Source organism: Ailuropoda melanoleuca, chromosome 4 (assembly GCF_002007445.2).
Source record: "Ailuropoda melanoleuca isolate Jingjing chromosome 4, ASM200744v2, whole genome shotgun sequence".
NCBI classification, from domain to species: Eukaryota; Metazoa; Chordata; class Mammalia; order Carnivora; family Ursidae; genus Ailuropoda; species Ailuropoda melanoleuca.
In genome coordinates, this window is record NC_048221.1 from 85210028 (window position 1) to 85236848 (window position 26821).

At 36.1% G+C, this 26821-nt stretch overlaps 1 protein-coding gene and 1 long non-coding RNA gene across 12 annotated transcripts in view; one reads left to right on the forward strand and one right to left on the reverse strand.

The window, feature by feature from the left end:
* Window positions 1–152: 152 nt before the first annotated feature.
* The window catches only part of USP34 (ubiquitin specific peptidase 34), a 236367-nt gene continuing 209698 nt past the window's right edge, over window positions 153–26821 (reverse strand). For 5 of the 11 annotated variants that reach the window (XM_034659188.1, XM_034659190.1, XM_034659184.1 and 2 more), the window contains 13 exons: window positions 22647–23281; window positions 20556–20713; window positions 18779–18857; window positions 17133–17259; window positions 16387–16494; window positions 15130–15234; window positions 14889–15013; window positions 13771–13894; window positions 5545–5624; window positions 3212–3352; window positions 2961–3104; window positions 1801–1960; window positions 153–1397 (listed from right to left, as the gene is read on the reverse strand). In XM_034659188.1, the coding sequence (XP_034515079.1) occupies window positions 790–1397; window positions 1801–1960; window positions 2961–3104; window positions 3212–3352; window positions 5545–5624; window positions 13771–13894; window positions 14889–15013; window positions 15130–15234; window positions 16387–16494; window positions 17133–17259; window positions 18779–18857; window positions 20556–20713; window positions 22647–23281 (2594 nt within the window). In that variant the 3' untranslated portion in view covers window positions 153–789. Of the gene's footprint in view, window positions 1398–1800; window positions 1961–2960; window positions 3105–3211; window positions 3353–5544; window positions 5625–13770; window positions 13895–14888; window positions 15014–15129; window positions 15235–16386; window positions 16495–17132; window positions 17260–18778; window positions 18858–20555; window positions 20714–22646; window positions 23282–26821 lie in introns of those variants that run through there. The other 6 variants (XM_034659187.1, XM_034659185.1, XM_034659186.1 and 3 more) reach the window with 3 other exon arrangements.
* On the forward strand, window positions 5986–25169 carry LOC117801978. Its single transcript, XR_004624923.1, has 3 exons — window positions 5986–7050; window positions 23607–23728; window positions 25112–25169. It is a non-coding gene; the product is annotated as an uncharacterized LOC117801978 (long non-coding RNA).

Below are 26821 nucleotides of genomic sequence, written 5' to 3' on the forward strand. Positions count from 1 at the left end.
GCTTGGGGGTAAGTAAGTTAACTTTTTGGACCGCCACTACTATAAATGAAAGAGAATCTAATGGAGAAGTGCTTCCCTCCCATTCACAGTTTTCCCATTACTTTCATCATCTGAAAAGACTAAAGCAATGTTAAATGTAAACAAATGAAAAGTCATCACAATCCGTTTAATTAAGTGCACAGAATAGCAATCAATCAATCAATCAGTCATGTCAATAAAAATAAAACAATTATTTTTACATCAAGTGTGCTTTATTTCCTCCACAGGTATTCTGTTAAATAAAGCACCATTTATATACTGCCAGGCCACAGCTAAAGAGGATTCTTTATAGAATCAAATTTCTTGTGGTTGTTCCGTATACAAGTAAACTTAATTTTGATAATAAGAACCACAGCGATCGGAGGCGATCTGCCTCTATTATAAGGTACAAAACTGGCACAGAGGACACCATATTATACACAGTAAAAATGCTGTAAGTTTAAATTACATTGTACAGGGCCAAGGAACCCTGTTCCTCCAGACAGCCATATTAAATGAAACCCACTACAGTGAACTCTTAATTACATAAAACATATCCATTATCTGATTGCCCTTTAGAAAGTATACTGAAGATGCAAATTTTTTCATCTGGAGTTCTGCCTGACCAAGAATTAAGCCTATAAATCTATCTTGCCATTCAAGCAGAGAGCACTGGACAAACTGAAGCACAAAAACAGAAATAAGCAAAACTTATACAAACAGCATTAAGGGGAGAGGGGGACCTTAAAAGTAGACATGCTACATCTAATGTCAAGAAGCAGCTTGGTTTCCTTTGCCAGATATCCTCGTGACCACATGGATCGTAGATTCAATGGTCCTGCACAGAGTATCTAAAATGTCGTGTTGCTGCATGTGACTAAAGAGTCCTCTGGAATGGCCACAACTGAGTGATAAAGCAGCCTCAGGGTCCTGGGAGGGCAAAGCTTGACCGTCACAGCTTCTCAAGTCCGCTAAGTCAGAGAGAACCGCAGAGATAGAAGTAGAAGGGAACTCGGATTCTTCCTCAGCCAGGTTAGAATCCTTGGAACAGTGGAGGTCCTTAAATTCTTTACAGTCTTCAAATCTACCATCACCTGACTGTTCTTCTGCATGCTGTGACCTGATATTTGACAAGTCTTCTGAAAACGAAGATGGAACTTCCATTCGATATTCTTTAACAGAACTATTTTCAGGGGAAGGAAGATCTTGTTCAGTTCCTGGATCAATGATTGAGGAGTCTCTCGTCTCATTGTCTGAATTGCTAGTTGGAGTTAGGACCTCCCTGGTTTCTGTTTTCATGTCGCTGATACAGCTGTCTATGGTGTGCTCCTCATCACTGCTAACACGTCTTCTCTTAACAGGAGTTGCCCCTTCATCATCTGTGAAAATGAACATCATTCTCTGAAAGGAGTCCTTAAGATCACACTGGGGGGTGTTTGTGGGAGATCTTTTTGCCATTTATATGTAGGAGACCCAACTGAACAGACCACTATTGTAAAGTCAGTTATACTGAGTTTTTTTTCTTTTTTAAGATATTATTTATTTATCGGACAGAGAGAGAGAGACACAGCGAGAAAGGGAACACCAGCAGGGGGGGAGAGAGAAGCAAGCAGGCTCCCTGCTGAGCAGGGAACCCGATGCGGGGCTCAATCCCAGGACCCTGGGATCATGACCTGAGCCGAAGGCAGATGCTTAACAACTGAGCCAGCCACGTGCCCCTACCGAGTGTATTCTTCCCCTCTCCCACCCTAAAGGTAATCAATATTAGTACAGAAAGCTAACCTTTAGTTTTTCTTTCTTTGGCTTCTTGCTCTTGGAGTGAGTTTCTCTGCTGCAGACAAGTCCTACATTTGCTTAAAAGCTCTTGCAGAGTTGGAATTAGAGCTGGGTTTAATTGCTTGGGAGTGTGTACTGACAGGAGCAAAGCAAGTGCCCGCAGATCCTATAAAACCGAGATAGGAACATTTCAAATTCTAAAGCTAACATTTTGGCACAGTTGTTCACAGTTTATCACACGTTTACTTTCCCAGCAGTCCATTCCGGTTTTTCTGGCATTTTTAGAGAATGCTAAAACTAGAAAGCCAGCATTAGGATATTACTGTATTTTATTGCTTCTAAGTCATTAATACCAGTATTTTATGTATCATGCTACTTATTAGGTCAAACTGAAGACTCAAACAGTTTTCTGAAAATAGAAAATGCAAAAAAAAAAAAAATAGGGATTTAAAAAATAAGCCCTGAATTGTCCATGAGAAATTAAGGCCTCAATCTAAATATGCTAGCTCCTCAAATATGCTGATTTCTGGTAGAAGTCAACAGCAAGGTCTGTCTTACTCAGCTCTGGCATGTGTTCTGGCATCTAAGCAACACTTGGTAATTGGGGAGGCTGCTGCTGGACAGGTGCAAGCATTCCATTGTTGTATGAGCTGGCTATCTCATGGAGATCTATATAAGGCAATGGATGCCCTAGTTTTAACTAGCTTTATAATCAGATCATTAATCTGTTTCAGTTATTTATGAACCTTAAGCCGTAACAGAAACATCACAAGTAATGTTTTCAAAAAATGTAAACAGGTAGAGATAATGGGGATGTCTCCCTCTTGGTGGTCTCATTGCCCTTAACATTTAATGACATTTGCTCATGTCTTCCAAACACACTTCAAAGGCATAGAGAATAAGTATTTTTAAAGAATTTGGTTTTTCATCTTATGTGATTTTCGGTTTGAATAAGTTGAAGTTATGACAGTAAAAATCATACTAAAGCAGAATTTATAGATTTAAGGAAAGTATTGAAGCACAGGACTATTCCCTTCCACAGTTCTTACCCATTTTTTAAAGATTTTTAAGCAATTCTACACCCAACGTGGGGCTGAAACTTACAACCCCAAGATCAAGAGTCGCACGCTCCTCTGACTGAGCCAGCCAGGTGCCCCAATTCTTACCCCATTTAAAGAAGCACTTGCTTTGGAAATTTCAACTCGGTTGGTGAAATCAGATTGCAGGTTCTGATACTGATTTATCAAGTTTGTAATTAGGGTGCTGATCAAATTGGCACAGTTTGCTTCAGAGAACACTTGACCTTGAACCTGAAAAAAAAAAAATTAAAAAAAAAATCTCCAAAAGACCAACATAATGAAAACATAACCATTAACACGCTGGAAGTAACACATTGAGTTTCCAAAGTAGGACATACCTTTAGAAGAAAATGTGTCATGAATGTGTAGACAATGTTGTTGTTTAGAAAAGTTCTTTCATCCATTAGGATACATTTTATATATTCTGCAAAAACGGGATCTTCACACAAAAGCTTGATGCAATTTTTTGACATAGCAGACTACAGTGGGGGAGAAGAAGTACTGATGGTTGAGCACGGAAATAACTGCAAGGCTTACACACTGCTTCTGATGAACATCCAAAGCCATTTTAAGTTCTGTCTGAGAAGCCACTTCTAACTCAGTCTACTGAACTTTCAGTTAAGTAACTGTCCTCCCAGTAAACTAAATCTTCCTTAGACTCTACAGGTGAGTGGAAGAGGAAGAGACTTGAAACAAAGTCTGAAGGGCAAAACGAAAAATAGGTTTCAAAAGAAATTCAACTTTATTATCTAGCATGAAGAGAGGGAACAAGAACTGGAAAAATAAGACTAACAAATAGGATGAGAATGTTTTCAGGGGACCAAATTGATGGATAATTAATAGGTAACCAAACTATGTAGAAAAAAAAGACAAATTTTAAGAATTAAATTTATTCCCTAAAAGGAGTTAAAACTTTAAGCAACAGTAATTTGGTAAATATCCTTTTCCTCCCATGAATATTGCAAAGGTAAACAGCAAATTTCTTTTAATTATCTCACAAAGATAATCAGTGGGTCCCCAATACATGGAAATTTTACTAAAATTTGGTTTTCCTGTTTTTAAATGGTCATGGCTCTTAAACACAAGTAGTATGTCTTTAAGGAGATACACTCCCTAGAGTGTATGTATTTTAATAACAGATCATTTATGCAAAGTGGACTATCTAAAAAAACAGGACAATATTTACATATGTACAGGTTAGATACTTAAATATTTTATTAGAAAAGCAATTTGGTAAGTACACTCAAGTTCACCCAAGAAATCAGGAGTCTAACAGGACCAGGACCCAGGTCCTCAGATCCTTGGTGTCTGGAAAATTGGCCTTATTCTACCAGCCAGAGCCGCTGCCTGCTGCCTGTGTTTCTTGATGGCTGCTTCTACCAACCTGGCAGGGCTTTAGAAGCCTTAAGAGAGTTTGGCATTGTTTTAAAGGAAGTTTTTGGAGATGTGAATTCTTTGGAAAATAAGCCTTTAGCAGTAAAATGCTGGAGTAGATAAAACAACAGGGAAGCAACAGACAGTGGCAGAGCACAGAAACCAAAAAACCCCACCTACCTAAAATCAGTAAGAATGAAAACAGCAGCAGCAGTGGCAGAGGGAAAAAGCAGAGATCTGTTCCAATCTACTGAATTAACCACTCAGCTAAAAAATCAACCAGCAAGTCATTTTCTCAAAGTCCCCAATGTACTACAGTCCTGTGATCAACATAAACTAGTTCAAAGATTCCTACTATAGAAAACAAAATGACATTTCTTTAAAGGCTAGAGAGGACTCAATTTCCATACTTCGGAGCTCACAGTTTGTGACAAGGAGGTAGAGAAACAACTATCGTAGCGCCACTTGACACGCGTCCACTAGGAGAAGAAACAGCATTACAGCCCAGGCAGGAGGCTTTACCAGAAGCATAAAGTGTTCCAATGTTTCAAATACTATAATTTGGATAAAGTTTAAGCCAAGGTAAAGTTAACAAACATCTCTTCCTCCGGGGATGGGCAGCTGCAACCAGGCAGGAAACCAATAGGTTTTTTTCTGGGTCTAAAGGAAATGGGGACCCTTTATGCCTGATCCAAATCTTAGGACCAATCTGGTTTCTCCCCCATCTCCCTGCCATTCTCCCCCACAATTACACACGAGGTGCCCACTTTATTTTAAAGAGTTGGCTCTTAGATTCTTAGGGTAGATAGGATAGTGTGTCTCGTTCTCAGTGAGACCGCTGGTAAGAACAAGTACACAGACTCTTGAAAACCTGTCTAAAGTAACAGGGAAGAGGTAAAGGACAGACAGCTGAAATTGTTTCTGCTAAGCTTCGAGAAGGGTGGAGGGGAGCAAGAGAGAGATGGGGCAGGTGAGGGAAAGCAAGAAGTGGCATACGCCTTCTTCCCCTAAATACGTCCCTGTTTTGGACTTTCAGCACGACTGTTTATATTGACCTATAAATTACAAATTCAATAGCTCAATTGAAACATCCTCTGTGAAACAAATCTGAAGTAGACACCTCAAAGGGCAACCTGATGCCCAATATTTATTATTTCCATTAATCATATTTTTACCTACCAAGATTCTAAAACATCACCAATTTCCTGCTTGTATTCAACCCACTTGTTCCTAAAATTACCTACCAAATGGTCAGATGAGATAAAAGACTGAATCATCTAAAACTCATTTTCTTTACCTGAGTCTGGCATAGCTCAGTCCAAAGTTTGGGGAACAGTGCAAGATGAAGTGGCAAACCTTCATAGGCAACTAGGACACCTAATATTTGAAAAGAAATCAGAATAGGTTATAATTATAAATTATGCTACTGAGGTATTCAACTCTGCAGGTACAATTTCTAGGTATTTCTAGTCATAACTATGAATATTTTCTACGTGTTTTAGAAATACATAGAATACTTAAAGGGGAAGAATTCATTCCAGTGCTTTTAACCAGTGAAGTAATTTAGAATGCAGTACACTTTGACTGAATTTATTCATATTCCACACCTCACTCCCAGCAGGATCTGAGGTAACTTAAACCAATTCTGCTTTTTTTTTTTTTTTAAAGATTTTATTTATTTATTTATTTGACAGAGACAGCCAGCGAGAGAGGGAACACAAACAGGGGGAGTGGGAGAGGAAGAAGCAGGCTCCTAGTGGAGGAGCCTGATGTGGGGCTCGATCCCAGAACGCTGGGATCACGCCCAGAGCCAAAAGCAGACACTTTAACAATTGCGCCACCCAGGCGCCCAAACCAATTATGCTTTTTAAGTGTTAGAACTTTATCTGGGACAATTTAATAAGAATTATTGCAAGTGGTTCCAAAGCGTTCTTGGATTAAGGTACCACTCTGCGTATTGGGTAATTTTCATGGACTAGCTAAGCTTGGAGAAGAAGGAGGGACAAGGTTAAAAAGAGGATGCAGAGATTTAGAAAACTGTTCCTTCCTCTTTTACCTTGTTTCTCCAAAAACAGAATTATCTTTATGGTGGATTTACATAAATACTGCTCGAGTCTAACAGCTTCTAGCCTTGTCCCCAGGCTCTTCTGGGTGGACCATACTCTATGTCAGTGTCCTATTTGGAACCTCTACTGTTTTAACCTTTCCTCTTCCTAGTCCAGATGTCAAGTACATCTTTAAAGAATGTATTCCCCTATCCTCTGCCCTCCTACTTTTCAAAGCACAGAAGTTGCTATTCCAAAGCTGTAAGTAAATTTCCCATTCTCCATAATTCCACTTCCAGTAAAAGTATGATGATGAAGGAGAAATGTAAAAACTACCCTCCTCCAGGTAAGAAAAAATTATGAGTTAGACGCGAAGTCAGCAAACTTCAAAGGGCCAAATAGTAAATATTTTAGTCTTTGCAGCCAAATGATCTCTGTTGCAACTACTCAACTCTGCAGAGGTAGTATGAATGAAAGCAGCCAAAGACAACACTAGCTGAATGGGGGTAGCTATCTTTCAATAAAATTTAAGAATACTGAAATTTGAATAGCATGTAATTTTTGTGTGTCACAGAATATTTAGAATAACCTAGTTTTTTTTTTTTAAGCCATTAAAAAATATAAAAACCCTCCGTAGCGTGCAGGTACTGTTTGTCAACCTCTGGGTTGGACCAAGGATTCAAGAAAATCTTAAGACAGGAAAGTCATATCAGTCATCCAATTTAATCATCCAAGGATGCCAAGATTCCCTTTTGTGGGTAAGTCTATTTATTATATTCCTGTCAGGATTAATCCCTTTGTAGAGAGACAACCCCCCCTCCCGAAGGAAAGTATTCACCATTCTCCCTTAGTCTAAACTAATCTGGTTGGGGACAAAGGCATTTACCCACCCTAAAAGCCCAATACACATGAGCAAATGAAGGCATGTCATCAAAATTATTGAGCGCAGGAAAGAGTTTCTATGCTCCCTGGTCCCTGCACTGTAATTACCCATAAAAGCAGACCAAGGGTTGGCAAACTCTGGCTTGTAGGTCAAGTCTGGTCCACAACCTGTCTTTGTATGGCCATGTGAGCTAAGAAGGGCTTTTATATTTTTAAAGGACTGTAAAAAGAACAGTGAAAAAGACGAATATGTGACGCAGACCATACATATGGCCAGCAAAGTACACCCTTTGCAGAAAGAGTCTGCCAGGCCCTGAAATAGAGGCTGCCCTGACCTCTCAGGTCAAAGTAGACTGTACATTATTACAATTTAGGTTTCTCTAGTCTTTACTCTTTTCCCTTAATTATTCCTCAAAGTAAAATATAATCTTTATTCCTGTTTTCCACAACTACCAAAAAGCCAGCACTACCACAACAAATAAAAACCACGGAGGATTTCTATAATCTAAGATCACTTCCAAGTAATAATCCAATACTAGTACCTTTATTTTACAAGAGAAGGAGGAAAGAAATAGACGCTGGCATCTACTGTGCTAGGTGTCAGATAACTACATTTCATTTTCTCATCAACTTTGGGAGGCACTGTTTTATTCTCATTTCCCCTTTTCTCAATGATGGTATCAGGCTCAGAGAGATTGTGCAATCTGCTCAGGTTCATCTCGAAAGCCAGTGAGCAAAACATCTATCCGAGGTACACTTGATTCTGAAGCCTGTAATCTTTTCAGTAATCAGTGTTTTCCCAAACTTCAGTCATTTATATCACTTTCATTATTGTTTTCATATCTGTCCATCACCTGTACTGTTTGTTTACTTAGTATTGTTCCTTAGATTCACTTAGGGAAGCTAATACTACATTAGCCTTAGGCAACATAACATCTAGGAAGTCACAAATCTGGTACACTAGAGTTCTATATTTCTGTGACACAGTAAGATCCATACATATTTTATTTTCCATGGACCATCTTATATACAACACTCTGGAAAACACTGCCACCCACAGTGAGTCAAAGATACCTCTCTCACAGTTCTACCTATTTCCTGAGTTGCACCTCCTTTGGAAGGAGGGCCATCCCTTCAGAGCAACACAGTTTCAGTTTCTTTCTAGCGTTTTCACAAAGCACTGAGGACCAGGTGCATCTTGGCTCTGTGACTCAAGGTAGAGGCCAATGCCATCCCATTCCACACATTCCTCCACTACCTTCCTGGATGTTTTCCTGGGTATAAAGCAAAGAGAGATGCAATCAAGGCACAGGTTCAAGCCTTGTCTCATGAAACGACAGGCAGGCCTAAGACATAGCGGCTTCTGTCCACTTAGCTTTCTTCATCCTGTGACTTCAGACTTCCTCAATGGGTTCTTACCCCAACCTAGTCACAAAAGAACTAATACACAATCATCAAAAACTATTCCAAATATCTTTTCCTCATTAGTAACACTTTATACTGTAGATGCTACTAGATGTGTTATTTACAATCTTCTAAAAACTATTTTTGTAGGTGAAATGGTAATTCAGATGACTGCTCTGAGGATGAAATATTTTCTATGTATATTTACTAGTTTAGGATGTCTCCTATCTGAATTGGGTTAGGATTGTCTGTCTGGTTTTCTCTAAGTGTTTAGCCCATCCAACCATTATCCATGGGAAGTGGTAGCTTTTGCCAATGGATGAAAGCCCACAACTAATGCTCTACTACGGGACTGCATCATCAAGACATTTTAGCCTAAGAATATCACACGTTTGATTCTTCTAATTCCCCTCGTTCTCACCTATACCCACACTAAGCAACCAATTGCTGTTTATCTGGTTTCCCACGTAGGTTACTGGAAAAAAATCTGCTGGCCCTACCATGGAATATTCAGATCCTTGTGTCAGTTCTTCCTCTTTGTAAATCAACAGACTGGTAATCAGCTGCTAAATTATAAATATATCTATTAAGTGTAATTACTAAGTATTAGCCTAAGATAAATGGATTTGCCCTTGGTAGACTGGTAGAAGCACCTTCTGATATGCACTGAATGACTGGTATATTCATTCACCTTAAGAAGTCTTTTAGAAAACAGCTGATCAGCTGTCTTTCCAATCAGTACCATCTTGACATCAAAAAAGGTAAGGGATGAACCAGAGCTGTGCTTTTTTGTAATATGAATTTCTAACTTAGTTTTTACTAACTATCCTAATTTTTTTTAATTCTACAGATTTTGAAGCTTTCAGATTTTTAGGTATACCATGTTGCTTGCAAAAATTTCCTTTACTATTTTTTACTTTCATTTACTAATGCATTCTGAAAACTGTCAAAAGCAATGTTAAATAGTAGAGGTGACAGATTCTCGTCTTATCTCTGAAAATGAAAATTATTTAATGATGAAATCTAGAAATGTCATTAATTTTACTTGAGCATCTCATGTTAACTTTACATGTGTAGGGTACCTTAAAAAATGATACGAGAGTTTGCAGTACCAGTTTCCTAGACTACTTTCTAAAAATTTTGTTTCTCCTCCCCAATACAAATGATCATTGCAAATAATTTAAAACTTATTTAACCAAGGCCTTGAAAGCAACCCATAATTTTATCCATACACAGTTGGGAGTATAATCCCCCAGGTTTTGTGTGGGTTTTTGTTTTTTTGTTTACATGTACTAAGTGATTTTTCCTATTGTTCTAAGACTGTGGTCACATTCTGCATATTCCAATTTGCCTTTTTTCATGTAATCCAAAGTAATTTTCTATCTTTTTATTTTAAAAACCTATATATAATACAAACTATTTAAAGACTAGATGATAAACTACAGGTATACTTAATAAGCTCCTACTGATGGACATTTGAGTTGTTTCCAGTTTTTACCCAATAGAAACTGAATGAAAATAAATATCCTACGTATGCTGTCGGACACTTTTATAAGTAGAGTAAGTAGATTCTTAGATCTGGTACTGTGGCATTAAGGGCTATGAACAATCTAAATTGATAATGCTAATAATATGTGTCCCTGAACTGACTCCATTAAACATCTCTTCTTTCCTCAAACTGTGTAAGTATATATACCATCAAAACTTTATCTCATAGTTGGAAAAAAAAAAATGAGAGAAAAAAGAAATCATCACTATTAGCAAGGCGGGGCAAACGCTCATATGGTTACCAAACATTGACTTGTTTTGTATGTGTGAAGGAGTTGCTTGTTGATGTCCTTTACTTATTAATGTTCTTTCCCATCTCACTGAATCCTACAGACTCTTTGTATACTGCCAATACTAGCTATTTATCTGTTAAATATGGAAATATTTTTCCCATTAGCTGTACTTTAATCTATGGCATCTTTTCAGCATGTAGTATTTTCAGACTTTATGTTGCCAAAAATTTTAATTTATTTATGGGTTTTATGACCTGCTTAACATGGTTCTTCATATTGGAAGGTGCTATCCATATGATTCTGTATTTTTCTTTAATATTGTTATGATTTTATTTTTACAATTAAATATTTAATTCTCCTGTAATCTATTTTAGTCTAAGTAGTGAAGCAGATATTAATGTTTGCCCCTTCTCTTCTTAGATAGTCGATTCTCTCAATACCATACAATCTCCACAGGTTTGATAGGTCATTTCTACTGTCTTCCAAATCCTGATGTATCCTTATGTTTGTCTGGGGGCTGTTTTTGCCTATGTATGTTTTTCTGCCTATGTATTTCCATATCTACATTACATAGTTTTAAACAGTATATTTTTATGTAAGAAAAGAGAAAATAAACCTGTATTTGCTGTTCTCATACAAAAAAAGATTTAAAAAATTAAAGTGAGGGGACAGGTCTATGAGTTATATGGTGATATGTACCTTTTGCTATTTTAAACTACAAATTATATGTATGTAATAAATCCTAAAAAATAAAATTAAACGTTACTGATCTTTATTATTTTAGAAATTAAGAGGTGCCAAACCCTCATTATTCTTTTTTAGAATTTTTTGAGCTAAACTCTATTTTTAAATTATCAAAATATTGTAGTTTCAGACATACCATTATTTCACATGGCAGTCAGTAGCTTTATTCGCTCTACCAAAATTCTCCCCCCACTTCTCTGTCTCCCCTAACCCCATGCCTGACTACCCTCACTTCAAAAGCACTCCAGTCCGTACTTTACTAGTTAGTACCAGCAACTCTAATATGCAATTATTACATAATCCCTTTTTATCTCCTAACAAGTCTTAAAATCTGCTCAGTTACCCATATAATAATCACCACAAAGACTTTTCCTCAAAACTGGAAGTGACTTGCAATCCAAGTCTTGAGACAATCCCACCTGTGGTCACCATATTCTGGCCCTTGGACCATCTAACTTCAAGGCTTAAATGATTAAGGACACAACCAATTTAAATTTACCTTTCCCCCTCCTTGTTGCCAAATTTAATTTCCTGAAGAAATTACACAAATTAGAACTTTTTGTTAACTCTCTGCTCCTCATTACAGTCACTTATGTGGGCTTTATTTTAAGCTCTTTCCCAGGTGCCTCTCCCTGGAAATAATCATTTCAGCCGAAAGTGGGAGTTAACTTTAAACACTGGGACATACACTCTTCATTCAGATGAGGCATGAGGAAAGCACTCACTGCTTTTAGGTCTTTGTTAAAATAATGTCTAATTTTCTGCATTAAGATATAATAACCATGAGTTCCAGGAAGTTGGCAGAGTAGGAGGATCTAATAAAAATACATACAATGAATGAATTTAGAAGAAAAATATATAACCCTGAAAATTCACTGCTCAATTTGTGAAGGCTTTGGTTTCTATTCAATATAGCCACCAGTCACATCTGGCTTAAATAAAAATTCAGTTCCTTAAATCACATTTCAAGTTCTCAACACTCACATATAGCTTCTGGCTATCGTATTGTGGATGATAATGTAGTTGGAGAGTATTTCCATCCTTATAGAAAGTTCTACAGAATAGTGCTTATGCAAAAAACTAAACACTAGGAGGCAGCATCAACAGTGCTTCCTAATTACAAGAGGAATGTGAGTATAAAATATAATGAAAGTTGATTCAGCTAATTTGGAAGGCTAAGTGTATGTCCTTTCCCTCCCTCCCTTCTTCTCTCCTCCATATTTAATTACCCCGAAACTGTTTTTGTATTGATGAGGAAGACAGTCCCAAAGGAGGGTAGAAATTCACTATTTGATCAGACCTGTTCAAGCAGCTAAAATAGCTCCTCACATAATTTCTGGTACAAATCACACGAACATGATTATCAAGAACTTTTCCTAAGGTCAGCATTTTAATAAGTCCCCCTCCTTATCTGGGAACTAGAATTCCTAGATATTTTCTCACATTTGATCACTGCCACTGCTAGGTTTTAGTTTTTTTACCAAGTCCCATGACCAAACTATGTAATCATGAAATGACCAATCTGAGTATGTGCTCCCCTACCCAACCACCCCCACTTAGCAATTTAGCCACATGTATATAAAAACCAGCTAATGATAACAGGTGGAAGGAACAACCTTTCAAATGTGAAGACACTCTAATCACTTACCAATAAGATGGTTTTTCTGAAGAGGAATTATCCCTGACCGCTGTTACCACTTCCTTCTTCTCCGATAATGAAACCTAAGGTATGTTCACATCTTTTGCCCTACTTAAAATGGATCAAAACCTTTTCCATAGAAGGAAGGGATTGTGATTGAGGAAGAGCACAAAGGGGAGGTCTAATGGCAATATTCTGTTTCTTGACCTGGGTGGTGGTTCCATGAGCGTTTCACTTCCTATGCTCTGAAACAGAACTACAGAACACTGGGAAAGAATCCTGGGCCATCCCTAAAGAAGTAAGACTCACAGGACACACAGAGCCTGGGAACTCTGGAGGTCCTGAGATAAGGGACATGTCTTCTAAAGACTTATCAGCTGGAAAAAGTCACCCAAAGGGAATAATTCTCTTATAGTTTTCAAGCACATTCTCGAGTAATTTGAGTTTTTTCCCCTTTTATAATTCACTGATGGTTTTGTTTTCTATTTCTCATATCTTCCTTTTCAAATTTCCTTTCTTCTCGTTCACCTCTCTATTTCATGAGACTTACCTCCTAATTTACTCATATATGCACCTCTGCTTCACCCTGGCAAGCCCACTCAGTTTGCTCTCGGCATTGCCAGCTCCAAAGCACAGCTGGCCCTATAGATATCATCTTATCCTTCGGATCAGGGCTGGAAAAGTCCACCTCTCTAAGCCTGCCTCCCTAAGCAGAGTAGTTTTTGGTTTTTGTTTTTAAATTCTGCTGGGCAGATGGAGGAGGACTTGGGCTTCTGTGTACAAAAGTGATCAGCCCTACTCCACACTCCTTAATAGGCCAGCTGAAACTCTGGGCAGAACTATTCAATGGAAACCAGTAAGTTGGTGTTTTCTTAATAAAAATAAAAATGTTCCCAAGAATAATTAGTATTTTTAAACAGTCACTTTAAAAAAGAAAAAAAGGATCGTCTCATTTTTGTCTCCCCTTCCTGAGTGGCTAGGGGCTTAAAATAATTCAGTGGAATTTACTGCTCATCTTTTATACTTACTCAGCTTAACTAATGTTTCAGTAAATTTTTCACAGTTGATTGCAACTCGGCATAATAGATGGATGAATTGATGATAAGAAAAGAAGTAGTCTAGCAGCATACGATCATAAACGTCATCTTTGCCCTGAAGGTTAAAGATGATAAAATGGTTGCACTTAAATTGTATAATAAATTAAAGAGCATATTTTGTGCAAATGTAATAAGTTTAACTAAAAAGCTGATTAAATATTTAAATTCTATAAGAACCTAGTTTTAAATTCCAAGTTTCTAGTAATGTTAAGATCTTAATTGTCACAAGTTTATTTTCAGTGTGCAAATGCTATCAATTAAAATTACCCATTATTTCTATATACTTTAATCAAGTAAAATTACTGTAGGATTTTTAAAATGTGACACTTTAGTTCTACAGACATCGTCAAGAAGAGTTGAATTAAATTTGATTTTTGAAATAGATTTTCAAATGATTTCTGTAATGGCCACTACAGTGTTAATTATTTTTAATATTTTATCTTATAAGAAGTATATTTAAGATCCAAAGATGTTGAGTAAGGGAGAGTGTGAATGAAGCAGGGTGAAGAAAGATAAAGGGGACAAATTGTTTAAAAAAATGTTGAAACTGAGATAAATTATCTTGTGTCAATGTACCTTCTCTCTATAATTTAGAATTAGCATTATTTTAGGATATGCATTAGAAGAGAAGAATCAGACTACAAATGATAAATCTATCAATCAGTGATATTAAGCCTAGGTCAAGGATTATAATTAAAGGGCAATAAAAGAAGTCATTGATTATATGGCCAAATTTAAACAATAGTAAATACCTAACTTGGCTTTTCAGTTTTAGATATATGACCCAGTTATAATTTAGCCTAGTGACAAATACTAGTAAGACTTTCTATTAGGGAATTTTTTTGAGGGAGGAAAAAGCTACTTGTGCTTATTGTTGATTTTGCAAATACTCAACCAACATTTCAGAGCACTAAAAGGAAAAAGTCCAAATGAGTCTAATCTTCTTAGGATCCACAAAATGGTCATTTAAGTCTAATATAACTGCCAGAGGGGAAATTTCAAATTACTGTGTACTACAGAAACATGGTTTTCCTGGCATCCCAACATACCTTACTGGTTTCCACCATTGTGGGCAAGAGGCACATATTGAGTTCAGGGCGCGGAGGCCGAATATTGCTTTTCCCTCCTATTAGCTTGATATTTTCTCGACAAGGGAAATAAGGTCCAAGAGACACTAAGACATTAAAAGTGTACAATAAGAATAAATGGAAAAAATAAATCTCCATGCTTCAGTGTGCAGAAAGATTAAATGCCAACCACATTCAAGTACTGTGCTAGATGAATACATACTTGGAATATTACTATGATGATAAGTACAATGGTTGTGTTGTAGAAATGGAACCAGAGTATGAAGAAAGTCATGGGGACTCAAAAGCACAAGTTCCTTGAGGACATCTGAAAATAAAAACACAATATGAGAATTAAAAAGCTGGAGTATATCTAACTTGCTTTCTTTGGAACACTCACAAATCCTGTTAAGGTGACTAGTTGCAGTATGGTGGGTGAAAAGGTTTAATGAGTCTAAAACTGTTTTAGCTGCTGACACAGAGAAATTCTGTCTGATGCTCAATCAAATCTGGATCAACCCAGTTATTAATAAGATGGCATCATTTAGAAACCAAAGTTTAAAACTATTTATTTGTATTTTATTTATCCAAGAGAAGCATCATGGAGAAGAAGTACATTAAAGGAAATATTTAATGCACACTGATGACATGTTTTCATAAAATCAACCGAAACAACTTAGACAGAAATCTAAGGCTCAAAGTTCTTTGGATCTAAGACATAATCCTTAGTCTACTTTTAATGTTTCAGGATGTTGGCTGGACTGATGCTCATCCCCTAATCACATAGAAGTAAAGCTCATGATGAGTGTACTGGCAATCAGAGGTTACTGAAGTATAGGCCAGTAATTCCACAGAACATCAGGCCAAAGCTTGCCAAAAATGACTGCTTATACATGACAGTCAGTTATTCATGTCATTTTGAGAAACTGGAAATAAACAGTTAGTCTCTAAAGAGGACTTTAAATAGCTTCTAAACTACTAAAAAATACATTATAAATTTAAAATGGGGGGGTCATTTAACAGGCACAAATTATCACTTTATTATAAATATGTAATCAATAAAAAGGTAAAATACTTGAAGTCTAAGAACAAGTACTACAAGTATCCTTCAGGTAAGAGAACAGGCAGTAAAATAATCTCCCCAACCCTTTACAGTATCAGCTCTCCTTTACAAAACATTTGCATGATCCTACCTTACTTACATAGGACCAGAACATTTCAGAGCTGGAAGAGATCTAGACATAACCTAAGGTCAAAGAGCCCAGATATATTACATGACCTGCCTGTGATCATATAACGTAATTACTGGCATGTTAAGAAACATAACTAGATTTTCTAGAACCTGCTGGCCAGTGTGAGTTACACATAAAAAGTACAAATGTCTTCCAAACCTTGCAGAATATCACATCCTACAAAGAATATTCCACAAAAATCTTCATTCATTAGGTTTTTACACAGATATATTTTCCAAGTAACTTACCTATACAGGCGTTTCTAAGTTCTGGAGGACTATAGGAATTAAGAAGAGTTAACAGTTTATGGGCAAATTCAATTCGCTCCTGCCACTGAATTAATGCTTGTTTCACATCTGCAAATACAAAAGCATACATAAATATGCCATTTGAGTTCAAGTTTCCACACAATTATTTTCTGTTTTTATCTACAGAATGCTTGCACTAAGAAAATCAAATTAATGACATAAACATCTTTGGTGAAAGCTAAGGGATCATTTTCATGAGATGGCTACTACTGTGAAACCTGCTAGATTTCTTAAAGCACATACTTTAGAGATAAACATGTCTGTTTTCTAGAAATTTATATGATATTCAGAGTTCACAGGCAATTTTACAGGGACACAAGAGATAGTTTTGGTTATTTCTCTTGAAACTAAAAATGATCTAACCTAAGCCATCGAGGTTTCCAGCTGGAGAACCTTTACAAAATACCCATTTTGTTACTGTGCTTGGAAGTGTTTCCCAGTCTCTTAAATCTTAACACTTGTAGATGCCTGCCTATTTTTCAGACAGGCATAACAAATTAAACAAGAGCACTCCAGCCTTATACCAGGTCATGGTGAACATTTCCTGATGGTTAGCCAGCATCAGCCCCATCTTCTGTACATAAACCAGAGATAAAGACAAATTCTCTGAAGAATGTGGTTTGAAATCCTTATTTCACTCTTTAATAGTTGAAAGTAACAAAAATAAGAAGTAGGAATGACCAAACCTTTTCTCTGAAGATACGGGCATGTAGACTTCAAAACCGAAAGGAATATTGACAGAAGTTCTACTAAGTCTCCAGTCACATGGCAAGCTGTGGCTTCATGGTACATCATGTGCAATGTGTTGAAAGACTACAAGTGATTTTAAAAAATGGAAAACTTCATTTTTACTTTACTGAGGCACAAAATGGTAGTACTCATCCTTTATGACAGATGTTTTCAGACTCTATGTGTGTGCACAGGTGCACAAAGCAAATGTATTTTCCTTTCTACCTAAAAGTCAAATTCTCTCAAGTCAGCTCTTTAAAATACAAAACAGTGCTCACTTTCAGAGCTAATATTTTATACATAAATTTTGGTTTGAAGTAGTAATTTGTTTAATCAGTTTGTTTTTGGTTACTGTTTGCTCTAAGACCACAAACCTTAGAAATTACAAAGCAGCAGGCAACAGGAAGACTGGATAGAATGGGCGACTGCTTTAACTTTCCAGGGCTTTGGGAAGGAAGACAATGGTGAAATGGTTGTCAACAGTAAGTCCGAATAAGGAAAAAGAGCTCCAGAAGGAAGAATTCCTTCAGTCAATTGGCTTGTTAAAAATCTTTCAATTCTTTTTTTCCTACTTCATTCTACACAAAGATTTTTTTCTAATCTTCTTGAATCAGTTCCCCATAACCTATATACTATCCACAAGTCAAAGTTCAAAATCCACACTCTGGAATCGACGGTATTACATAATCTGAACAATGTACTTGTGTGGCATTTAACCTGTAAGCTGTGAGGATAGGAACCATGTCTGTCTTACTCACTGCTGCATCCCCAGTGCCTAGCACAATGCCGGGCACAGAGTAGATATTCAAACATCTGTTGCACGAAATAATTAAATTCTCACTACTTTTCACATACCCTTTATTCTAACCAAACAGAAATACTTGGCATTTTTCAAATACGACAATACTTTCTTGCCTCTGCTGACCAAGTATTCATCTGAATTAAATGCTCTCCCATTTATCTTTACAAGTCCAAATTCTACAAAGTACAGTTTCAAACATGTATTCCTATTCTATAATACCATTAACTGAAGAAAACTATCCTACCTCCTACTTCTCATGGTACTTTTGGCATATACTCTTTTGTTTTCTCTCCTTTATTAGACTAAGGGGTAAAATGCACCTCTATGGCTTTAAAATCATCTCACAGTTTGTGGATGTTCAAGAATTGTGGGAAGAATGAATAGGTGATTTTAATACCTGTAACACTCAATGCTTCCTCTCATGATGCTAATCGCAGTTTCTTAATGATCAAATACGTGAGCTCTTGAGAAATTATGTGTCAGTGATTAGATCATATGAACTTTATCTATTTCTACCCTTACAAAGGGAATGAATAAAATCAGTCTATTTCCAGTGGTTGTTCTAAATACAAAATAAGAAAAGTATGGAATTACTATGGACAAAGAAAACAGCAACCTAAAAACTGTGACCTAATCATTCTTGGAATATAAATTAGCATTTACTGATCTATATAATCAAAATCCAGATACCTGTAAAACGGTCTAGCATAAACTCTAAATACACACACACACATACCACCAAGCCTTGGTGAGAACATTAAAATGAGCTATATCGACAGTAAAATGAAATAAAATATTTACCTCAGTCATCAGGATCAACCCTCGATTAAATACAACAAGAAGTCTATCTTCATCAGATTCTAATAGTATTCTGAAGGCACTAGAATACAAAAAATCCAGGTTAAGAACTCAGAATGGAAAACTTAGGTGATAAAAAATAGAAGAAAACTATAATTTAGGCTCTTTTCTACCTATAGGAGAGAGACTGCTATATTTGTTTTCTAGTAATGTAATAAAAGGAGTTGATATTAAGAAACCCTCTAAGAGGGGCGCCTGGGAGGCTCAGTCGTTAAGCGTCTGCCTTTGGCTCAGGGCGTGATCCCAGTGCTCTAGGATCGCCCTGCATCGGGCTTTATGCTCTGCTGGGAGCCTGCTTCTTCCTCTCCCACTCCCCTTGCTTGTGCTCCCTCTCTCGCTGGCTGTCTCTCTCTGTGTCAAATAAATAAATAAAATCTAAGAAAGAAAGAGAAGAAAAGAAAGAAAAACCCTCTAACATGGAGAAAAGTTTTGTCTGCTAGTGTCTAGTCAACAATTCAATGGTGCAAGAGAGGTATCATGTGAATATTTTTAAAGTTTCAGTATAAACAATGCTTATTTTTATAACGGGTTTATCTTCTAAATTATGTTAAGCTCAGGATAACAACAAAATACACTTAACTACCCAAGCACTTGTCAGCTGGTTCTTAGAGAAACATGAGGGGGAAAAACATTAAGTGCATTTTGGTCTTGAAAATTTATGTAATTATCAAAAGTAGTTGTATTGCTCTATTAATAGACCCAATTTCATTATTAGGTACTGGAAACTGCTGCTATACGTAGTACAACTGAATATTTCTACTTCACTTGGATGTTTTCTTTCCTTTTTTCAAAAAAAGAATTAAGAAAGCTCAAAGTCTTTTTTTTTTGAGAATAAGCTTTAAGTAGTAAACCTTAGAAACACAATGTGTTCAAAATTAATGCCAAAATTTTAAAAGAATCCCTTCCTTTAGACTCCTAGCAAAACCATAATTAATTCATTTTGTGTAGTAATAAAGATTCAAATTTGAAAGTTTTCTGAGGAAGATAATCTGAAATAACCTTACCTTGTGTTAAGCATAAAATACTATTATTTTCAAGGAAGGACTGCCAAAAACTGTGTGCCTAATAAAGGACATTACCTCCAAGTCTTAGATGTAATATACAGAAGCACTTTAAGAAATTAACCTGGACTTTATTTCCACAGTTAAAGGGAATTATGTGTAATTTGTTGTAGACTTCCTTCACAGCCATTCAATAACTTCTGTAACTCTGAACAATTATAAAGATGATGTTCTGTTATTTTGGCTAATTCCTACAGTTAAAAAAGATATGTAAATCTGGGCTAAATAGAATGAAAAACATATTAATAATAAGTCTCATCCAAAGAAGGAGAAAGCTGTTCCTGGAGGCCTCTAGAACTAAACTGTCCAAGCATAAGACAGGATGAATCACAAGAAAGAAGAGGATTCAAGCTTTAGGTGTAAGACTGCACATTAAGATTCCTTCCAACACTGATTCTATGATACTGATAAAATACATATAAAACAATCCAAAACCAAATCATGAAAACAAAAGCTATTCAAAGGTAGCTCATTAATTTTTAAAAGATGAATCCTTCCAAGGTGACTGAATGCAAAAATGCTTCCCTAATCACCTTAAAGAACCGGTAAACTTTCAGTTATAAATAATTATAACTCTTTAAGTGTCAAAAGGATGGTCCCCACTCCCTCACTTGGAAAAACAAAACAAATTAAAAAAACACCAGAAAACATCTTTTTACCTTATTAAAGTAGTCCAGCAGGAGCGGCCATCTAGGCAACGTAAGTAACAACTTATGGTTGTTTTCTTAAACTGTTTAATATCTTCTAATTCTTCTTCTCTCATATCTGGCCTTTGAGCTATAAACAGCTGCATCAGGTTAAATAGTTCTTCTACTGCCTAAAAAGGGTAAATAAGCATCATGGTGATCTTTTAACCCTACAACATTTTAGAATGTTTGCTTCTCATTTCTGAATGTTATGCCCACTAGCCGGCTCTTAAAATTATACAAATGAAATCAGATTATACTACCATTCAAAAAGTTATAAAATTAGCAACAGATTCTATTTTAAAAATTTAATATATTATTCACTAAAAGTAAATAATCAAATTTTCAGGAAGACTCATTTTTAGGGTTCATGTTTAGTCTTAATACTGTTTAAAGCACTAGAGCTTTGTAACTTCAAATGGATGTCCAGATATGCTACACCAATCCTTTGCCCCTGTTTCTTTAATGAGAAATCATAACTTCTCACAAAATTTTATAGCCCTCATTTACATTTGTATTAATACCATATCTGAGAAAACCCTTTGTGCTAACATTTGGAATGCTCTTTCTGGACTGATGAATGGTTAGTTCAAGTTATCTGATGGATGAAATGTGGGAACTAATATTTAAGTAAAATTGCTAACTGTGGGTTTATACACTCATTTAGCATGGGCATGTGGCCATACTTATCAGTGAACTGAAAACCCCCGACTCCATAATTTTCATGCAAAAATTGACTTAAGCACCATTTTCATGAAAATCTCCAATAGTTAAGCTCTACAATAAAAGATGTTATATTTTATTGATGTCAGGAAATAACACTATCAGGTAAATAAATATTCTAACTCCCCCAACACTCAAAAAGGTATATTTAACCATGGATATCATGTTTAGTAACTAAGTCAAATATTATTTATGTGAATGTGATAAAGAAAATCCACTGAATTTTGATGAATCTTGATAAATCCTGTCCTGACTCCTTTGAGGTCAGGCAGACTCTCACATTTGTTTCCTTCTGTCTTAAAGCCTTGGCTTTGAACCTCTTTTGGTACTTAATATACTCACTCTTTTTCTTCTATTCTAAGCATTCTAAATTTCCTGGCTGGAAACTAGGTTATTCTTTCTGGGTGAGAACAATTTACTACATCATATCTGAAGGACAGGAAAGGTCCTTTCTTCAACAGGAAAAAAGTTACACAATTCGAGGATACCAATAATTAAAATATTCTTCATCACGTTCATTTGATTAAACTCTTAAGTAAATGTTGGATGTCTTGAAAAAGCTCCTGCTTCTCCACTCCCACCATCTCCCATTTAGCAAAAAACTTCTTACATTAGCAGTGTGTGGTCTCTGGGTTTACAACAGGCTGAAAAAAGTATTCTGCACTCTCCTTCCAACCCCTTTTCTAGATTTATATCTTCTTGGTGTAATCTTCAGTTTACAAAAGAGAGTTAAGAAGAAACAGTGAAAAGAAATATCCAGGAATGACAGCCATATGTGAAGGGAGAAAGTTTTAATATGAAACCTACAAATAGTCTGCAGAAAAACAGGAATCAGATTTAGACTGCATATATTTGTATCCTGATAGACCCCTTATCCACTTCGTTCACCTGAATGTAGAGTGAGGAAAAAAAAAACACTAGGGAATACTATAGCTAAGATAAAAATATCGTCTAGCTCACAGCTTAGAATAGCATGTAGATCTTAATGATAAATATCTAAACGATAAATACTTCCCTAAAATTGTACCATAAAGCTGACTTTTTTCATTAAGTACATATAAAAGACATTTAAAAAACACAAACGAAAAGAGCTAAGTTCAATTGGAGATAAAATTTCAACATCAACCTAAGAAAAATTATCCATATTACTTATCAATTTTATAGTAATACAGCATTTTATACATGTATTCAAGAAAATAAATACACATTAAGTCCTTAAGAAAGAACAGTTCAAGTTAAACTATACATCCATATTTTGTTACCATTTCCCACAATGGGGGGGGGGGATAGGTTATTTCCAATCAATTTGAAGATACAGATAGAATTATCAATTTTACTCACTCCAGGGTATTGGCTGGCATGTGGTGTAAGATTCTTAAAGGCCCACTGGATGTTCTGGTGAGAAGCAAGCTGTCGTGTGAATGCGGGAGATTGTTCACAGCAGAGCCTCAGAATGCCGTAGTAGGCTGGCAGCATCCCACGGTTAAAAAGCACCACATCCTGATCATCATGGTCAGCAAGGATGTAATTGAAGGCAATGTTCTTGGTTACCACTGGGTTCTGAACAATAAGGCGGATATTCTCTGGACAGTCAGCACACACATTGTACCAAAATGAAAGCAAAGCCTGTTTATTGTGATTTGTAGCTATTGCTGGCTCAGAAAGTTTAGGCTGGAAAAGGTTCCACAAATCCATGAAATATGTGGAAAACATCAGCTTCTCAGTTTTGGAAATTAAACAGTAAGTCATAAAGCTAAAATACGGCACTAGCTTTGTAGTGCCATGAACAGCAGCATCAACATAAAGTTTGGCTCTTGAGAGCAAACCAAGGAGCACGTTGTAGACCTGATGTAGGACTACTGTTGTGTCTGGACTGAGTGGAAGGTCACGGGTTGGGATGTGCAAAGACCTTGTTGACCGGAACATCTGGCGGAATGAATTGCTTGGTATAAGGGACACCAGAAGATAAGCTGCAGCTATAAAATGTAAAACAAAACTGTCAGATCCTTACAAGATATAAAACAGACTGAAGAGCAGTCATTAAACACAAAGCCACTCTTCTCTTTAAAACTTCAAATGAATAAAAATTAAGGGACATGAACATTTCTTAATATCTTTCTGCCCTACCACTGGCTCCGCAGAAAAATCTCAAGGAATGATGAAAACAGACGCCATCCATTCTGTCATTGTGATTTTTTAAGTGGCAAAAATAATCACATTAATAGAAACAGTTTTAAACTTCTGTTAGCTTTCCCCAGATGTAGAATTTTCCACTTATTTGATCATTTCATTTCTTCTTAGGAAATAATATGGCTTAACAGGAAGAACACAGCATTTGGAGCCAGAAGACCTAGCTAAGGCTGTCTGACGTGATCAAAACATTCAATGTGTTAGCATCTTTTCTTCTTCTTTACAAAATAAGGGTAAGTTATTTTGTAGTAATTTATAGAGATTAACAATAAAATAGTTATAAACACAGAATGAGATAGTCTATTTTAAAGTTCATTGTAACGTACAAGATTATATATATATATATACACACACACACACACACACACCAATTACAGAACATTAACTTTGGAAAAATCTTTAAAACTCTTCTAGGCTAAATTTGTATTTTTAAAATTTTTTCACTTGGGTACAGTTGACACACAACATTATATTAGTCTCAGGTGTACAACACAGTGATTCAACTTCTATGTTATGCTGTGCTCACCACGGTGCAGCTACCATCTGTCACCACACAATACTATTACAATATCATTGCCTGTATTCCCTATATTGTTTGTTTTATCCCCATGATTTATTCATTCCATAATTGGAAGCTTCTAGGTTGACTATGAACGCAAAAAAAAACCTCCCTTCTTCAACATATCTGAAAAATGTTATTAAGCATACAATTCTGAGACGTAAATAACTCATTAGTTGAGTTCATATCTGTAAAAACAGTTACTATGTGTGCAAGGCACTGAGTTAGGTGTGTAATATTTAGTAATATATAAATGTATATATATAAATTTATAGTAATATTTGAAAATATTACTTCATTTAATCCCCACAATCATTCTGGAGACAGGTGATGTTACATTGGAAAATCTGAATCTTGGAGAGGCAAAGACCAAAATCACACAGATAAAGAGGTGCAGCTCAGATTTAGCCCTGGGAAATGATAATGATGATGACGACAATAATGATAATGATCCAACAACAACAAGAATTGCTAACATTTATCACATGTTTATACTATTTAACACCATAACTTTGTTTAGGAGGCACTACTTTTACTATCCCCACTTTCAGTCCCACTTTCACTTGGACTGAAAACAGTAAGACTACATCTGTGTTACACATCTCGTGGCAGAGCTGGAATTCAAACCCAGATAGATTCAGAAGCTAATCCTCCTAAAAACCACCACCACAGAGCCTCCTCAAGGACTCTCATGCCTCAGTTTAGCTCTTTTCAATACATCTACTAATTCTGTCTCCCACTATTCTACCTATAATCTGATAATTTCCAATGTTCTGTTAAAGCAAATAACATATAAAATAAAAATTTTACAAACCCTAAAATTAATTATAACCTATTTTACAGATTTCAAATTAAACCTTAGGTACCACTTTGTGCACAATACTTCATTTCTACATATTTTTTCACCTATATGTTGCTCTGGTTAGGCTCATATTGGTAACCGTTTCCAATATTAAAACTTGGCATATAGGGGTCATCCTGGCCAATCTTTGTATAAGTCTCTATTAAGAAAAGTAATTTTTTTAATAAAGATTTTATTTATTTATTTATTTGACAGAGAGAGACAGCCAGCGAGAGAGAGAGAGAGGGAACAGAAGGGGGAGTGGGAGACGAAGAAGCAGGCTCCCATCGGAGAAGCCTGATGTGGGGCTCGATCCCAGAACGCCGGGATCACGCCCTGAGCCAAAGGCAGACGCTTAATGACTGAGCCACCCAGGCGCCCAAGAAAAGTAATTTGTGATTAGAAAAAACTTATTCAGTTTAAGTTAAATATTTTTTTTAAAGATTTTATTTATTTATTTGACAGAGAGAGACAGCCAGCGACAGGGGAAACACAAGCAGGGAGAGTGGGAGACGAAGAACCAGGCTCCCAGCAGAGGAGCCCGATGCAGAACTTGATCCCAGGACTCCGGGATCACGCCCTGAGCCGAAGGCAGACGCCCAACGACTATGCCACCCAGGCGCCCCTAAGTTAAATACTTTTATCCCAATATTTTATTGCGAAAAATTTTCAAACAATGAAAAGTTCAAAACGCTCTACCAAAGACCCACTTAAATAAATAATTCTTAAATGTTAAAAAACATTTAGTTTTGCTTTATTATATACCAAACCATCTATTTATTTAAGAGCTATCCGCTTCTAAATAAAAAATAAGCTCTGCTTGGGAGAAATATACAACTTCTAGGAAGGTCAATATGGAAGAATAGACCATCTTGCTAAAAACTACCTTACTGTGACTCAACAGTCTCTTCATTTAGTTCTATACTATAGAAAACTTAGAACACATCTATCTTCATTTCTATGTGGCAACTCTTCAACTATTTTAAGATGTCTCCATTTTTCTTTTTTTCTCTGAACATTCTAAGGCATTCCTTAAAATTTTGTAGGATTTAAAACTATTTCTCAGTTTTTCTTCTATACATGTTACTATAATTCTTGTTATATTGATTCTATTCAAATATTTGGGCTGTTTTTTCAAGTTACATTATGTCAAAAACATTTTCATATTACTACAGTCTATTATAATTTTTAAATGATTCACTGTAACTATTTCCCAACTGAACATCCAGTTTTTAATTTTTCATAATCAAAAATAATGCTATTTAAGCATTCACATATTAGGTGACTTACTTATATTGGAATACTTGAATTGAAAAAGGCAAAGTATTTTGAAGGATCTCAGTGAGTATTGCTAAAGCGCCTTTCAAAGGGTAATATTTCCTTAAAATTTCACTGCAATGTAGGAGAATGCCATTTCCTCAGTACTGTCATCAATATAAGATGTAACAGCTGAAAAACTTTTGATTTTTTTTGGTTCAGCAGATTTTTTTGGTTCAGATTTTTTATTGTCTTACGGTCGGTCAGAAGTCAGGACATGAATGCCAATCAGCATACATGTCAGTACTTACAAATAACCCATTACTACGGGGTTATATAAACTGGCAGGAAAAACAAGCCTCTAAGCACCGATGCCAATCCATGTACTCACCAGTACAAGGTGTTTTTCCTAAATAAACTTTTATTTTAGAATAGGCAGAACAGACACAGTTCCCATACACTCTTCTCTCCTTTTCTCCTATTATTAACATCTATTATTACTTTAGTACATTTAACTAAGGAAACAATACCGACACATTACTTTTAAACTCCATACTTTAGATTTTATTAGTTTTGCTTTAATTTTTTTTTAAAGATTTTAATTATTTGAGAGAGAGCGAGCGAGCGAGCACACATGAGTGGAGAGAGGGGCAGAGGCAGAAGGAGCAG